At 42.6% G+C, this 17,430-nt stretch overlaps 1 protein-coding gene across 1 annotated transcript in view; it reads left to right on the forward strand.

Moving 5' to 3' along the window:
* Nucleotides 1-4,302: 4,302 nt before the first annotated feature.
* The window catches only part of gas2l1 (growth arrest-specific 2 like 1), a 54,342-nt gene continuing 41,214 nt past the window's right edge, over nucleotides 4,303-17,430 (forward strand). Inside the window, exon 1 of the mRNA XM_068005906.1 lies at nucleotides 4,303-5,258. Within this exon, the coding sequence (XP_067862007.1) occupies nucleotides 4,647-5,258 (612 nt within the window). The 5' untranslated portion in view covers nucleotides 4,303-4,646. The remainder of the gene's footprint in view (nucleotides 5,259-17,430) is intronic.

Here is a 17,430-nt window from a genome sequence, read left to right on the forward strand (position 1 = left end):
ATAAAATGGATTCAATGTATACCAATTTGTGGACATGACATCTTGCACCTAATCTGCATGGCCATATTAGTCCGCGCTGTTTTTGGGCATCCCTGGCGGCTGCCTAAAATTAGTGTTGGATCAATTTAAATATACCAAGAAGGGTCCCGCACCTGTTTTAGGACCCTTCTGCAAAACGCATGAAAAACTAGGTGGAGCATGCGCCTTGGAAGCTCCGACTAGATTTTCCAGTTCTACAGCGGTCTAAACAGCGGTCCATAAAGGGACTGATGGAGACCGCTAAAGAAATGGTGGGGAAAGATTTTTTTACTTCCCTTTCTGTGGAGTGTGGAAGAGCAAGAGTGCTCCTCTCAACTCCACAGCACTACTATGGGCCGCTGCTGGCTGTGCTCGGCCCTCCTGCATCTCCTTCATGTATTGAAGCCTGTGATGCTCCCTGAGCGCAGTGAGAATCCTCAGTCTTCATCCCCTTGTTCCCCATTTGCCCACTAGTGGAAAGAATCTTTCACTGTTTGCCCACAATAAGGTCTCCAGGCTTCCTCACCCCATTCTTGGCAGCTCCTCTCTCAGCGCTGCTCCCAGTCACCACGTTGCTGCAGCTGCTATGCCTGGCTCTGCAGGAGATGCTGGGCCCCACCCACCCTATTACTCTCCTCTCTCCCCTCCCTGCCCAAGCCCAAATCCCCCTGACCCCCAGTCCCTAAGCTCCCTTTCTCCCCCAGACTGGGCCCCAATCTCCCGACCCCCATTCCAAAGTCTGTCTCTCTCCCCCAAGCCCACATCTCTGACCCGTATTTCCCCAGACTGCCTCTCTCCCCGAGCCCCTATTTCCTAGTCATTGACACGCCCCAACCCCAGAGCCACATCCTGATTCCCATATGCCAGGTTCCCTTTCTATCCCGAGCTCTCCAACACCAGTGCCTGGTCACCCCCTCCCCAACCGCCAGTCTTGTCATCCTCTCACTCACTCCCCCTGCCCCCCAGTCCCGATATCTGTCTCCCAACGCCCCCCTCCGCGTCCCAATCTCAGTCTCTCGACCCCCCCTCTCACCGCCCCCCCCTCAACCCACTTCCCCAGGTCCCAATCTCAGTCTCCCCAGCCTCACACTTCTCCATGTTCCTTCTCTCTCTCCCTTTGACCTTCCGATCACTTATAAGTGACTTCTGACTATTTGTGCCTGTGGGGGAGGGGGTGATGTCATGGAGTGGAGGGGTGACTTCACAGAGCTGGAGGGGGGTTGGGGGGATGGGGGTGGGGTGGTGAGGGCACTGCTGCAGTGTGAAGTATAAAAGCAGCAGTTCTCATGTCCCATCTCGTGACACAGCGCAACACTAAGCACAGGACACCGGGGGCCAGATTAATCTGCATCACGGGCTATAAGTTTAACACCTCTGTTCTAAACTCAATGGAACACGAGCCAAGTTTATGCAACCTATGCTCATAATTTAACCCTTTAATTCCAAGGCCAATATATTTTTGCTGAGATTCAGTGCCCAAAACTGAACGCAGTACTCCAGATGTGGTCTGACCAAAGCTTTGTACAATTGAAGCCATGATGTGGAGATGCCGGTGATGGACTGGGGTGTACAAATGTAAGGAATCTTACAACACCAGGTTGTAGTCCAACAGTTTTATTTGAAAATCACAAGCTTTCGGAGGCTTTCTCCTCACTCACCTGACGAAGGAGAAAGCCTCCGAAAGCTTGTGATTTTCAAATAAAACTGTTGGACTATAACCTGGTGTTGTAAGATTCCTTACATTTGTACAGTTGAAGCATCACTTTTGAATTCCAACCCCCTTGAGATAAAGACCAACATTCCATTAGCCTATTGCATAAATAAATGGTGGTGTACGAGCAGTTTGCAGTTTCTTGTAACTGTTCTCAGGATCTAGGAATAGCGAATATCATAGGTTGACCTCGGAAGTACGAATCGTCCCTTTAAAACGTTAAAGTATTTAATTCATAATGTTTGCATTTGCGTAGTCATTTTGCGGGATTATGTTACTGTAAGAGACACTTTTTATATAAAGAACGGACGTGGTAGCAGAAATCGAAGAATTGAATAAAAGCGTCCTGATCGATTTTTGCTGACTCTTACCTGCCTAAATATAGAAAAAAATTGTTCAGCGACTAACAGATTGTCAGTGGTTGTATTTTGAAGGGGAATTGCATAACACTAAAAGTACACTAGATGGCACAATTGTTTGCAGATGCAGCGTGTTACTGTGAAACTGACATTTCAATTTAATATTCCGCAAGTATTTTAAACATCAACCAATGTGTTCACAAGAACCAAAGACCGTTCATGTGCACTGTACAAAAGGATAAGTGGACTTTTTATACTGCTGAACTTCCTTACTCATTTGCTGAAACAGTATCTTGCACTGACCTAGTCTCGGTTAGCTTATACTCGTAGGTATATAATAGCAGCTACTTTCAGAGAGGCGTCAACAGGCAGCACCAAGATACACTGCACCGCTCTCAAACTGGTGACAAATAGAGCACCGGATATGCAAAGCCCTGGTAACTGGCTTCCCAATTCTGTTGAACTGTTATTTGTTAAAGAGTTGGAGGGACAGTTGGCTCGTCATTAACACTAAACACGTCAAGGCAGACCTGGGAACTAATATTTAAACAGTTTATGACAGTTGCTGTGACATGCCCATGTGAAGTTGAAATGTTGTCAGACCACCACCTAACTGCACCCCTCCCCCCCACAACATCTTTTTCCCCCACCAATTTTCTTCTCTTGCTGCAGTAGGTTCAACGGGCGCCCTATGGGATCTGTCAAAGTAACTATTCTTTATGTGTGTCCCACCGCCATCCCAACTGACATCTGCTAACTCAGCACAGATTGGGGACTTTCCTGCTATCTGTGATCCAGCAGTTCGCTGCCTTGACCAACTGTCTAATCAGGGACTGCAGTTATACTGTACATTTTGCTACAGTCAGCACTGCTTCAGAATTATGAACTTGTACCTGCCCTGCGAATCAATTAATTTAAAAAGCCAAACCGCGTTTCCCATATATTCACTTTGACTGAAGAAGAGGGGTCATGTATTAAATTATTCCAAGAAAATAGGAAAGCAAAATAATTGCATTATTGAAAATGGCATTTGTTATGAACTAATGACTGGGTATCCCCGGAATGGCATATTGAAACAATTTGCAACTACATTTTTCTATTTAACTAGAAGCCCAACAAAACTTAAAAATAGTGTGAAGATCTAGTAGTAATTAAACATTTACTTGAAAATGCGTTGTTCTTTTTGTATTTAGATTTGTTTTCTTTAGATTTTAATAACTTTTATTATGAATCTTATTCCACGCAGTTTAGAGCTGATGATCTGGCCGAGTTCTTGCGTCTCTTAATGGCCAACGTTACTTGGACCTACAGTGGGTTCTACGCACTCCAACCTCAGCACAATCTTCTTCATGGTTTTAGCCTTCTTTCAGAATATAGGCTTTGTCTGTCCACCATAAACCACTCTGGTTACTGACATAACGCCTCTTATCCTGAGCATACGAGGAATCGGATCCCTTCTTGTACTAGATAACTTTATTAACGTGTTTTACAACGTTATTTAACGTTTAAAAAAGTAAAATAGAAAATTGCTGGAAATACACAGCAGGCCAGAGTGTATCTGAAAAGGAACCACCTGATGAAAGGCTCCACCCATCTTTCTCTTTCCATTACTGACTGGCCAACTGTATATTTCAGTATTCGCAGTTCCCCCTCTCCTTTGAAAATTAAACTATTGTTAAAATTGGCTTTTAAATTGCACACATATAAAATAAAACGCCGTCCTGGCGGTGCTAGGTTATACTCCAAAAGCTCCTATTAAAATGGTTGGCAGATACTGCGGCTAATTGGAACCGTGTTACTGTTCCCAGTCAGTGAGGTAATGAGACTTTTGCAAATGATTTGCGAACCAATCTGTCACTGACACAGGATCGGTGAATTACATCATTGCAGGCAGCAGAGCCAAAATATGTACGTGTAACTAAAAACTTTTTTTTTAAAAAAAGCATAAATATTTATAATGGGGACTTAGATTGACTTAATTTGCCGCATGTCATGATACCATGGCTGGTATTTGCTAACTGTTAAACTTTTGCACACATTCCAATTAAACAGTAAAGACCCCTGCGCGTATTGGGCGGGGGAAGAGACCTGTTTCCATGGAGTTGACCCGCTACAAAAGTGGTCAGGATATAAACAGAAGCTCTAGGAGGGCTTCGTGGAAAAATTGACAAGTGGAAGCCACTAGATCTGCACGGGCAGGAATAATATTGGTGCAAATAACCCCCCCCCCCCCAAAAAAAAACACGATATACAGGGTGTTTCTGCCTCGGGGGTGCATATTTGATGAGTTTGCCCTGTTAGCACAAAGCGGCCAGCTGCAAAGTCCACTTAACCAGGTGGATCGCTGTCGACCCGCAGCTGCAGACAAGAGTCAGGTACTACTGGGAGCAGAAGGGACTTCTGGTCCGTCTAGAGGCGGAGGGAGCGAGTCACGCATGTGGGATGGAATTCGGCAGAGCTGAAATCAACCAGAGCGGACCAGGGTTCCACCTGAAACTGACGGGGAGAGGGAATTAAAAGGGGGGGAGGGAGGAGGACTGGTTATTAATCGGAGAGATATGGCGGATCAAAGCAACATCCAGTCGGCTGCCAGTAAGAGCATTCGCCCCTTTCGGTCCAGCGAGGACTATCTGTACGCCATGAAGGAGGACTTGGCCGAGTGGCTCAACGCTCTGTACGATCTGGATGTCCACGTCGACATTTTTATGGAAACGCTGGAGACGGGATGTGCCCTGTGCCAACACGCCAACAACGTCAACCAAACTGCCCTGGAGTTCGAGCAGAAGTCTCCCCAGGCGGCCGAGAGGGTGAAGATCCCCCGCACCGAGGTGACTTTCGCCTCCAAGAACGTGTCCCCCGGCTCCTTCATCGCCCGCGACAACGTCTCCAATTTCATCGACTGGTGCCGGCACGACCTGGGCATTCGGGACGCCCTCATGTTCGAGACCAACGACCTGGTGCTCCGGAAGAATGAGAAAAACTTCGTGCTGTGCCTGCTGGAAGTGGCCAGGCGAGGGTCCAAGTTCGGTATGTTGGCCCCCATGCTGATCCAGATGGAGGAGGAGATCGACGAAGAAATCCGGGACGCAATGGAGGAACCGCCCGACGAGGAGGCTTTCCGCCCCAGAGCCCAGAGGAGGCTGTGTGACTTCAAAAATCTGGACGCCATGGTAAGTAATTCTGAGTGTTGTGTGGAGTCATTAACAAGAACAGTCCTATACTCCCATTCGGCTGGAGAGGGGCCTGTAACTTGTGCCAGTGTTTAGAGTTCACAGTTCACCCAGTGGCACTCTATATTGACATTTTGGTTGCATGCACCTACAAAATAGTATCGATATTTCATTGTAAAATCTCCCATTTAAGGGTATATACATTATAAAGTGCTGCCAGTTTCAATATATACACCTAACACAATACTGACACTGTACTGTGTAACTGAGGTGCTGTGTTTTGTACTGTGTATAACACATCTAGCACAACATCACTGTTCCTGTCTATTTTTATAGCGTGTATATATTTAAGGTATCATGTTAGTTTGAGTCAGACAACATGTATATTATTTTTAATGTGCATATATTCTAACGTGCATATATACATGTGTATAATTTGTTTCAGACATGTATATTTGATTTTCATCAGTGTTAGTGATTATATCTTAGACTACAATTATACTACACTGAAGCCAGTATCCAGCCAAATCTGAGTTATTTTGTGGCAAATTGCTCTACCTACTAAGCTCAGTGTATGAGTGCTTACATGTGCATAGAACTTTGCTCTCCCTGCAGCTGTTTGTTTAACGTTGGAGCATGGACACTGTGCAATATAACTGCAGAAGGGAGTGCCTAAGCTATTTTTAAATCCTGGTTTCACACCAGACTGCAGTTATACATCACAGTGCCAAGCTGAAGCAATGGGAGAGTCTCTCCAAGAAGCCATCTCCCATTGGTTTCCTTTTGTGGATTCTAGAGTCTGATCAAGACCTGACTTTGGAATGATGCTGCTGCTGCTTTCTATTGATCAGCACCTGAATTCAATGTGAAAGTGATCTTCTAATTGAAGCCCAAGGCACAGGATTAAGTTGCTGCTTTCTTTCTTTTTTTGTTAGCTATTTCATTTCAAACATTTTTCTTGAACCTATACTGAGTAACTCTTAACGTATGTCGAGGAGTAACAGCAAATGCACTGGAGTGTCTATAAACGTAGTGACAGATCTCAGGCCTCAGGCGACAGAAAGAAAGAACTTACATTTATATAGTGCCTTTCACAACCAAGAAGTCCCAAAGTGCTTTACAGCCAATGAAGTACTTTTGAAGTGTAGTCACTTTAGTAATGGAGACATTCATAAACCACCCAAGTTTCACCTTTCTCGTTTACATCATTTGAACCTTTTATGTTTTACAGCCTTCTAACTCACTCCAAAGAAATATACCTTTTATTTTTATCCAAGTTTTAAAGAAAACTTGTCATAATATGACATTTTAAGTACTCCATTGTGACTATGGAGCTGTGAGGAACTCCTGGTACCTGCTATCCACTTAACAAGGGCTCAAACCAGTACTTGTCAGTTGTCAAATGATTAACCAGTGCCTATCTTTTTGGAGGCAGGGAGGAGGGGAATGGTAAGTGAGCTTTCTTTCGGGTTGAGGTGGCTCAAGATGACATGTCCAGTGGTCTGAAGTTTGGAGCAAAGTCTACCCTCTGTGGCAAAGTTAGTAATTTGATACCTGAAGAAGCAGGACTGCATTATTCCAGGGTACTGGTAATGATTGACCAGTCAGCCTGGCTTGTTAATGGATCCTGGAGAGGTAGACATGTCTGAGGACTGGGATTCCACCTGCTCAGCTCCAGATAATCCAGTAAACCAATGCCCTAACTGGTAAATGGTTCCAGCTGGTCAAACAATGGTAAGTTTATCAGGGCCCTGTTCTAATAAGCTGCTTGGTTTCAGCTGGTTGAACTCCAGCGATAACTATGCTTATGCTTTTTGGGGGGGGTGGTGGTGGTGAGGGTGCCAATAAGCATTGGCTCCTTTAGACATGAGCAAGTGGGGTGTTGTGTCCCTATGGAGAGAGAATGTGCAGATTTCTCTTGGTGGCTTGGCTTGGTGACCCTTAAATGTAGTGAAGAGGGTCTTCACATGGCAGACACGCAGCTGAAAAATAAATTGTGAATATGCTAAAAATATATAATGGATAACATAAAGTCAAACACATTTACAAACTAGTAAAAATATTATCACAAAACCAGTCCCAATTTTTACAGACTTGATGTAACCATGAAGGACTATCTGCTTTGGTCCACTCAGGAACCAATTGAAATGTGATCGGAATTTGAATAACTAGGAATTTGCAGGTATTTGGCTTATTGGATTTGCATATTTATTGTTGAGTGCTGGAGTTTGGATCCAGTAGAACATATGCCATGTGGAGAACTGACATCTCCAGGATAATAGCCTAGTCATATACCTGGTTATACTGCAGTTTTTGCATTAATAAACAAAACTACAGTATTGCTAGGGTGTGAAGTTAATCTGAAAATGCATTGAATTATGGCAAGCAGCATGAAACCTAGTCGAGGAGGTAGATTCATTTCATTTGACACAGTGCAGGCTGCAGAATAACTGCTGTGAAACCAACATGAAAAAGTTCTGTGGCAAGTTAATACCTCTCAACCAATAGTCTCAGTACCCCTTGGCTAGGTAGGGGAATGTAAGCCAGAGTTTCCCCTCCAGATCGCTGTGTAGCCATCCCTGCTGGAAGCGTGTGGGTGTGGAGATCGTTTGGGGACATGGAAGGCCTAACTGTGATATTCTAGGTCAAATAGCCTGTCAAGACTCACTGTTTAAGCATTAAAGAATGGCCACTTGATTGAGGTACTAGAGGGCAGCCAGTGCCTGTGTGTCGTGTCCCAGTAAGGAGTGAGTACCTTTTAGGAGGGGTGGGAAGAAAATCAGTGGAAATGGGGAGGAGGAAAAAATTCAGCAGTACAACTGAACCATACGGGAAGTGATATTTTAGAATGCGTATCTGTTACAAAGCTGATATTGAGCCCAGCCAGTATCTATGCCACTGGGTTTTTCTCAATGCTTGCAGTACTAGCAGTATAGAGGCTTTAGTGTATAATTATAGGAGGCTAATCACAGTTAAGGATATAATCTAGTTATCTAGTTAGTGTAGCTGGAGCTACACTATCGGTTTGAATTGGGTTGCAGTGCAAATCAGTTTGCCTTTATTACATTTTGTTTACAAAATTGTTTCACTGAAGGGTATTTCCATGCAATCGTGGGGAAAAAAAAGTTCGAGTTTATATTCAGAAGTTGAACTAAAACTGCAACTGTGCAGGGTTGACAAGCACTCGTGTTTGAGCAGTGGGCCAGTTCCTGTAGCTGTATATATGGGAGTTTCTGGTTCCCTTTACTCTCTCTCTATGGCAAAGGAACCAGAGGGGAGATGAGAATTGTTTTTACGCAGCGAGTTGTTATGATCTGGAATGCACTGCCTGAAAAGTTGGTGGAAGCAGATTCAATAGCAATTTTCAAAAGGGAATTGGCTAAATACTTGAAAAGGAAAAATTTGCAGGGCTATGGGGAAAGAGCAGGGGAGTGGGACTAATTGGATAGCTCTTTCAAAGAACCAACACAGGCATGATGGGCCAAATGGCCTCCTGTGCTGTATGATTCTATGTTACTTAATATTGAACTCTCAATAATCATATCATCATACAATTTCAAAGAATGAAAAGGTTAATAATGGAGCCTCACGCAACAACCACAGAAAATAAGAAGTTTGCAGATTAAAACACAGCCATCATGTAATCTTTTGCATGTCTATACGGAAACATTCCTGTTTGGATCTGAGGCAAATGACGCTGATTAAGTAATGTGCACCAAATACTGCAAATTGGATCATAACTTGTAACTGGAAAAGAGAAGGAACTGAAAATATCAATCATTTTCTGCATCCTTAAATGATGGACATCCGCAGTCTCATTGCATAGGAATCACTTTGAATAGTTAATACACCAATGAGGATTTGCCTTTATAGATTGAGGTAATGTGCCTATTGTGCAAGTCATTTAGTTCTCAGAAATTCCTGGTAATTCCCACAGGATTGCCTTTTACCCACACAGGAAACTGAGGCTAGGTAAAGTGAGGCTTCAGATAGATTACGCCGATCAACCCTTTCAGACTAAATGCTGTGCAATTTAAAATTCTCGCTCATCTCTAGTACACTTTCTGCAGAGTTTTTGAAATCTAGACGGCTATTGAATAATTTAGGAAACGATTATATAAATCACAATTTAAATTGTAAAGACTTCTAGTTCAGTTATGCTACACAGATTGTGTTTTGCATCAACACAAATTGTGGTGCCATTAAAGTCATCTAAAGTACAAGAGATGTGAGATCACCTCCAGGTGGTAGTTCCACTCCACTTTGGCTTCACTCCAGATGTAGTGCAACTGTAGCTAATGAAGAGCAAAGTTTTTTACTTGCCTATCTTCCTGAGCCTCCTGGAGCCTAGTTTTTTTTTTAGGGGTGGCATCCTATTGTAAACAATGATAGTTAGCATGCTGTGGGAATCCGACTTTTCGTTTCTCCATCTTAACAACTTTCTCTCTGAAAGTGCTGATTCTTCCTGGGGTATAGTTCCATGGATTGAACAACCTTCTTCATCGCAACCTATCTTATGAGCTGCCCAGTAGAATGCCCATTCTTTTGTGAGGCCAAAGAGTGAGCATTGGCAGACTATTTGATCCTTAAGGGGATGAGAGAGTCTGATCCTGTCTACACATACATACATACACTAACACTCTTCAGTAGGATCACTGGTTAATGATCAGACATGGGAACACTGATTTTTATTTTTTTCATCGCCCTCATTTTGACCAGCATTGTAATTGCAGTCGACTCCTTATTCAAATTCATTTTTTTCTTTTTTAAAAAAAAGATGAATTATTCAGTCATTTGCATTTGGTAAATAATATAGGAAAGTAGGAATTTAGTAGTAAAAAAAAATGTAAGTGTTAGATAATTTGAATTAGGTGACTGAGTTAATGGTAGACTGTATTTACAAATCACAGAATTACAAGAGGGTTACGGTCAGCTCCTCGAGTGTCCCATTGCTGGCCATAACGCACTCTATTTCTAAGACTTTGTTTTCAACCAAAAAGGAATACATTTTAATTATTTTTCTAATTTTGTTTTAAACAAGAAGAAAATTAGGAAGCTGTCTGGTGAGTCCCATTTGATCATTATGCAATGGTATCCTAATGGAAGTCTGGTTATTTTTCCACATACACTAGTGCCATAGAAATAACTGAAGAGGAAGAAGAATGTTGATTGATTTTTGTTGTTTTGCTGAATGCTTACAGTTTGTTCTTGCCAAAGCTAAATTTGAAATGCTGCCAAAGAGGCTTTTTATCCCAAGGATCAATAAGCGTCGAGAGATTTGTGACGTAGGAATCCGACACTTTGCTAAATTAGCTTTAAAAAGCAGTAACACCAATGTGAATGCATTAGCATTTGGGTAACTTTATTCATTAATGACCACAATAAGAATAGGAGAGTAGGGTGATATAAAGTTCAATCAAGCATGCAGCAATTTACATAGTTAACAATATAAAATCAGTTGCGTCGCAGTTACAGGTGCAAAATGTGATGCATTTTTAGGTGTGATTTGCAACTCCAAGTTATATTGTCTGTTTACACTAATGTTTGTAAACAATTTTACAACACCAAGTTATAGTCCAACAAATTTATTTTAAATTCCACAAGCTTTCGGAGGCTTCCTCCTTCCTCAGGTGAATGGTGTGGAAATGAAATTTTCGAAATTTGGCTACCATCTACACTAATGTTAAGAGAGGGAAACAAGATCTCTGAGCATGCATGTTCAAATCCTTGCACCGAACTCTTACTGGCCTCATGTGCTGTTCAAATTTCTAATGTTAGAAAATCTGTTGTCTTCTGTTTTTAAAACTATAAAGGTGGCACATTGCCCCACCTCTTAGAAGTTTATAGCCAGCTCTGCAGCAACACAACATAACCAGGCCAATAGGCTGCAGTTATACTGTAGCTATAATACCGGTCACAGCCAGCAGTACCTTATTGCTACTAGTTGGTTGTGAATGTAAGTGTAAAAGCCAGGAAAAAGCTCTGCATGGTTCTTAGTGGTACGTTATTGAGCGGAGGCAAGAAAATGTATTGAGCGGAAGCAAGTAAACATTTAAATAAACTCAGTGTGTCTAAGTTTATAAAGTGTCCAGGAGTTCCAATGGAGCTATACCCTGTGCATTGTTGTGCTGAGACTGAGAGATGGCCTGGTCCAGGGAGTCTCATGGTTTTCCTTCCCACCCACCCCATGCCCCTGCTTCTTTGAATCAGGGCATTACCCCAGTGTCACTTTCATGTCTCTGTACAATGACACTAAAGTATCAATATTATTGGACCTGTAGTCTTTGTTTTTGCATTTCTTTCAGGTACTTTTTAATCTTGTGTTTTGTTTCAAACTTTCAATGAACAACAAATTCATTACGTGATTTCTGCTACAAAATTGGTCTCTGGTCAAGTCAACTTTTACCTTACTGAGACCAAGTAAAATATGTAGCTAAGTTTCAATTAAATATGCTTCTTGATGTATGTAGAACAGTGAGGATTAATCAAGTGATTTGTGCTGATTGATTTTTGTCCTCATTCCCATGTGTCCTGCTGACAATCAGACACTACAGGGAATGTTCATAATTATTTGAATAGGTTGGGTGTTCGTTATTTTTAGCGACACGGTAGACATGAGTATAAAGCAAGGAGAACGGTTTTATCCAATGTGTCACTTTTATGCTATAAATAGAAAACATTGGAAAATGTACTCTTGTCAGTATACCACCTTAAATCAATATTTAATATATCTAATGACAGGTGTTCTAGATAGTGGTCATTGCTCTATTATACAACTTATCAAACACACAAACATGGCAACCAAATTGTGTCATTTTGGAATACAGTATGAGTAATTTGACTCATGATACGTGGTAAATGTATCATGCTTGGGAGGAACGGGTGACTTTGGACCTATGATTTCCAAAGCTTTCCACCACTGGGGTTTTCCTCACCTCGTGCTTGAGCCTGCTGTAGATTAATTGATAGAGATTGATTGCTCCGATTAATGGACAATTCCATTATCATTGTATCATGTGACTACCAGGATGGTAGAAGGTGAACTGGATGGACCTTTGTCTTTTCTTGTCTCGCAATTCCTTTCTTCCTATGTTCTTAAATGCTTTTGATTGCCCCAGAAATTTCAATAGCAGTTGAATTATTTATTGTAAGTTTAAAACTTTTCTGAGTTTGCATCTGGCCTATGTTCATTCCGAGAAAAGATTCTTTGAGGATGTTGGATGATGGTGCCTGAGAGCAGACATCTAATCTGGTCACTTAAGCTGTAAATTGCCCTCACTCTCTGCATTTATTCTGTATCAGCAACGTGGTCGATACTAAATGATTGAAATGGTTCTGTACAGATCCATTTAATGTTGGAAGGAGCCCAGCAGAATTAACTGCAGCAACAGGTATTTTTGAAGGCCTCCCAAATGGCTTATGTGCTATTCAGTGTGTAACTGAGCTATAAAAGACCAGGAAGATCCCAGATTTGGTCCCTCATCTGCACTGGGATAGCTAAATAGCAGTTGAGGTGCTACACTTGGCCTGAGTATACCTGGGCTAGGGAAGGGAAAAATCAGCTGTTTCCCACTTCTGTTTGTTATCCAGTGGTTAGTGTGCATGGATGGAGATTGAGTGAGGACCTGATTGGGTGATGCTCTTCACAGATATATAGACTGTTGACGTTTAATGCCTAGGTTCACAGAAATGTAAAACAACCACTTGGGCGAGACACTGGAAGGTAGGTGGTGGCTGCACACCGCGCCCCAGTATGAGTCAGATAAAACGGGTAAGGAGGAGAGAAAATGAGAAATTTTCAAGTAAATTTCTACTTTTCACATTTGTATTTTTGATTACATTTTTAAAGGCAATAAACAGCATACATTTCAGGAGCATATCCCAGCAGATAGGGATGTAGAGGCAGTTACACCAACATTTATTTGCCTGAACCTGACATCCTTACAAGTTAATTATAATCCTTTTTTATGGCACTGCAGGAAGTAAAATACGATTTAAACCAGTCATAAGAATCAGAATTATAGCCTGCAATAAGAACATAAGAACATAAGAAATAGGAGCAGGAGTAGGCCAATCGGCCTTTCGAGCCTGCTCCGCCATTCAATAAGATCATGGCTGATCTGATCCTAACCTCAAATCTAAATTCATGTCCAATTTCCTGCCCGCTCCCCGTAACCCCTAATTCCCTTTACTTCTAGGAAACTGTCGATTTCTGTTTTAAATTTATTTAACGATGTAGCTTCCACAGCTTCCTGGGGCAGCAAATTCCACAGACCTACTACCCTCTGAGTGAAGAAGTTTCTCATCATCTCAGTTTTGAAAGAGCAGCCCCTTATTCTAAGATTATGCCCCCTAGTTCTAGTTTCACCCATCCTTGGGAACATCCTTACCGCATCCACCCGATCAAGCCCCTTCACAATCTTATATGTTTCAATAAGATCGCCTCTCATTCTTCTGAACTCCAATGAGTAGAGTCCCAATCTACTCAACCTCTCCTCATATGTCCACTCCTGAGATCTGAGATTTATTTTTACTTTTGGCTGTGAAAATCAGACACTATGCAACCAAAAATAAAATATAAATGCTTTGTAGTCTGTGTGTTATTGCTCTAAATAATTGTCAACGGTCTGATGGGCGTTATTTTATCAACAGCTAGTGTATGAATGAAAGGAAATTCATGTGCTGGTGAATTTTAATAATTTACAACTCAAGTTACGTTGATGCAGCAGCACGTCAGTGTCCAACGAGTCCTCAGTCTATGCTGGGAGGCGGTGTGAAATGGAGGCCTAGTAGTACTGGGATTACTAGTACTAATACCAATATTAGGATTATTCTTTATGGTTCCTGTTAAATTTAGCAGTTTTAAAAAAAATATACATGAGTACAGTATCTGATTCGTGAATGACCTGAAAGTCAATTCTATCTGCCATGTATTTAGATGAGACAATATGTTTAGCATTTAAATTTTGTCATTATTGAACATTTTAAGTTCTGAAATAAAGGAGGGAGATATTGGTAAAGGATCAACAAATAAGAACAAGTGCTGCTGAAGCAACAAACATTGAGGCAATGATCTTGTAAATGAGAGGTTTAGTTAAATATTGTTTGGAACTCTTTTCCAAAACCAGAGACAGTCATGCAGGGCCACTTTTTTTGAATATCCTTGGAACTGGCAGAGGCCATAGAGAAGGTTGGTCACCTGCCATTTTGGGTGAGTGTGGTGCATGGCATGGGGAGTGAGACAAAAATGACATTGCTGTCCAAGACTTAGTGTGGTATGGTCGTCTTTAATTCTGACACGTGTTTAAAAACATCAGCTTCACTCACAGAAATCATGTCGCAACTTGATTGTTGCCAGGCAGTTACTTGAGAAAGTAGATAAGCCACACAATTCAAATAGAAACATACGGGGGGCAATTTTCATGTCTCAAATGCACCATTTGTGCTTAAAAATGGGTCGGTATTGAGACCAAAGTTGTGTGAGGCACAGAACCAGCTGGTTGTCTGCCCATTCCAATTTTCAAGTGATCCTCCATTTAGGCAGCCAGAGTTCTTCCGGAAACAAGTGGGAGCCTAATGAATATATTATATTCAAAACTCCCGATGGCATCTAGTCTCTGCCTGCAATGCTACAGCTAGTACTGATTCTGCCCACAAACCATAAGTCGGAAGGCAGCCATTTCTGGTGACTTTCAAAGGAATCCTCAGCTGTACTCCGGTGAAACACTGGAAAGTTTTAGGAGACAATTTGCTTGTATTACATTGTGATTTTTTTTTTGCTACTTAGATGAATTCCACTCTGACAAGAGGGGAGAGGAGGAAGGTGCAAACAGTTGCAGAGATCAAATAAAAGGAGGCATGCTCGCAGGAATCCTTTCCCTCCTGAAAGAGTACATAGACGCAGCTCAACATACCTGCAATTCTCTGAGGAGCAGTGCATAAGGGGGCCGTGCTTCTCTAGGGAGGCTGTCGCAGAGATGTGTCATCTCCTGCAACCGACTGCCACAGCTAGCACTAGTCAAGGTTAACACTGCCACCGTTAGCCTGTTGCAGTCAAGGTTGCTGCAGCCCTGAACTTTTGTCTCCAGCAACTTCTAGGTTGCCACAGGGGAAATCAGTAACACCAGTCAGTCAGCATGAAGCAGGTGACTGATGCTATATTTGCTAGAGTAAACACTTTCATCAATTTCCTCGCGAACTAGGGCTATCCCCTGCACACTTGGCTCATGATTATATAAAAAGAGCGAAGGGGGTAAAGATTCCCCATCATCCTGCTGTGCATGGCCTCCAGTCTGATCATCTCCAATGTAACGGGCTTTCTCTCTGCCATTGATATCGATGTTGGTCTCTTCCATTCATGTCAGGATCTGCGTAGAAGCAGGATCCTCTCCTGTTCTTGTACCCCTGCCTTCTGTTGGCTGCCAGCTTGTCCTGCAGGAAGAAAGGAAGTGGGTTAGTCTGTGCCCTATTGAAGTGTTTTCAAGATGCATGAGGCAGCTAAGCAGGATGACAGGAAGCAGCAGCAAGTGTAACCAAGAGAGGGGAGTAGTGGGTTTTGAAGGTGTGAATGCAAGTAGATGGGGGTGTGATTAGAGGAGAGGTATGGAAAGTTGGGGGAGGGAATGATTGATGGTGTTGGGGCTAAATAGTGCTTCAGGGCTGTACAGGGTGAAGGGAAGTCTTGCCTTCTCAGTTCTGGTGAGGTCATTAAGTTTTTCCTGCAGCTAGGTTCTGGGAACAATGCTTGTGGCATTTGCATGCACTGTCACCTTTCTCCATTGCTGCTTGAGAAATTTATCTGGGCATCCATCAGAGAGGAAGAGACCCTCCTTCCTGCTGCTGATTTGGTCTATGAGCATCTCCATCACCGCATCAGAGAACTTGGGGGCCCTGGTTGAAGTCATGCTGCCTGGTGTTCTAGAACATCTCTGCCCACTATCCACTGCCTTTAAGTAGCAGTCACCCTGCCAGACTTCAGCCCGCCCAATTAGCAGGCTGCCTATAGGGAACGTGATTAGAGCTGGCAGCTCACCGACTGCATTTCAATTAGGCCTGGCCATAAAATGCTGACTCCATTGGATGGCGGAGTGCAGGCCGCACCCACTACCTGCCCGACGTACGCCACATACGCAAATCGCCCCACTGTATGATTTTTCAGAAATGTGTCGGGCACCTTTTTTGAATTTATCAAGACCGTTATTTAAATTCTGTTTGACGCTGGGTACTGTTGAGAGAGATCTATCAGCCTGCCCTTTTCCAATCACTGAAACTATCTTGGGCACACTGTGAAACTTAGCTAGATAGCAGGGCAAGTGGAAAAACTCCTGAGGACCTCAGGCTAACCTGTGGGCCTGGTCTTTAATATTGCAGCCAAAAATATCCAGAGGAAAAGAAACCCAAAAATGTAACCGGGAGATTCAGTAAGGGGCACAAGGAGTGCATGTGCACGTGTGTACATGGTGGAAAAAGTTTACCGTCACTTTTATCCAAACTCAATTAAATTTCCATTATGCTTTCAGTGTACGCAGATCTTCTCCTTTTTGAATCAACTGCCACAATAAACTGGCCAACCGTTTGGCGGATGTAAGATTGAAAAGAAGTAGGAGATTTTATCTTTGAAAATCAGTTCAAAGAAGGGGAGAGGTCATAATTGGCCTCTGATTATACTAAATTTTTTTTGTGTATTTCTGGTAGAGTGTTCTAAAGTAGAATTAAAAATAAAGGACCTAGGAGAGCTTTTCATCTGAGTGAGCCTATTTTCTTCTACCCCCCCGCCCCCCCCCCCCCCATCTTTCCTAAAGATGTTGACTCATGCTGGGATCTGATTTCTTGGTACCTCACCCAAGTGCTGTCCTTTTGAAGTATTAATTCGCAATGAAAATCAAGCCTGAGGATTGTCTGGAAGCTGTGTTTGTAGAATGGCTGGGTACGGCATTGTACAAAAAGCTCTGAAGCAAAAGATCCAGCTTTAGCTAATGCCACATCTACAGAACATGCTTTGGTTCAAGTCAGAACTAAAATAGATTTATCAGCTCTTCGAGGATTAGAGGACAGCTGACCACAAAATAGGATTAAAAAGCTTGTAAACTCACTATTCAGGGAGGAAAAATGCAACGATTCATCCCAGGCTGCGGGTGTGCTGGAAATTACGTAGCAGAGGTTATTGTTCTAT

Source organism: Heptranchias perlo, chromosome 25 (assembly GCF_035084215.1).
Source record: "Heptranchias perlo isolate sHepPer1 chromosome 25, sHepPer1.hap1, whole genome shotgun sequence".
Classification (NCBI taxonomy): domain Eukaryota; kingdom Metazoa; phylum Chordata; class Chondrichthyes; order Hexanchiformes; family Hexanchidae; genus Heptranchias; species Heptranchias perlo.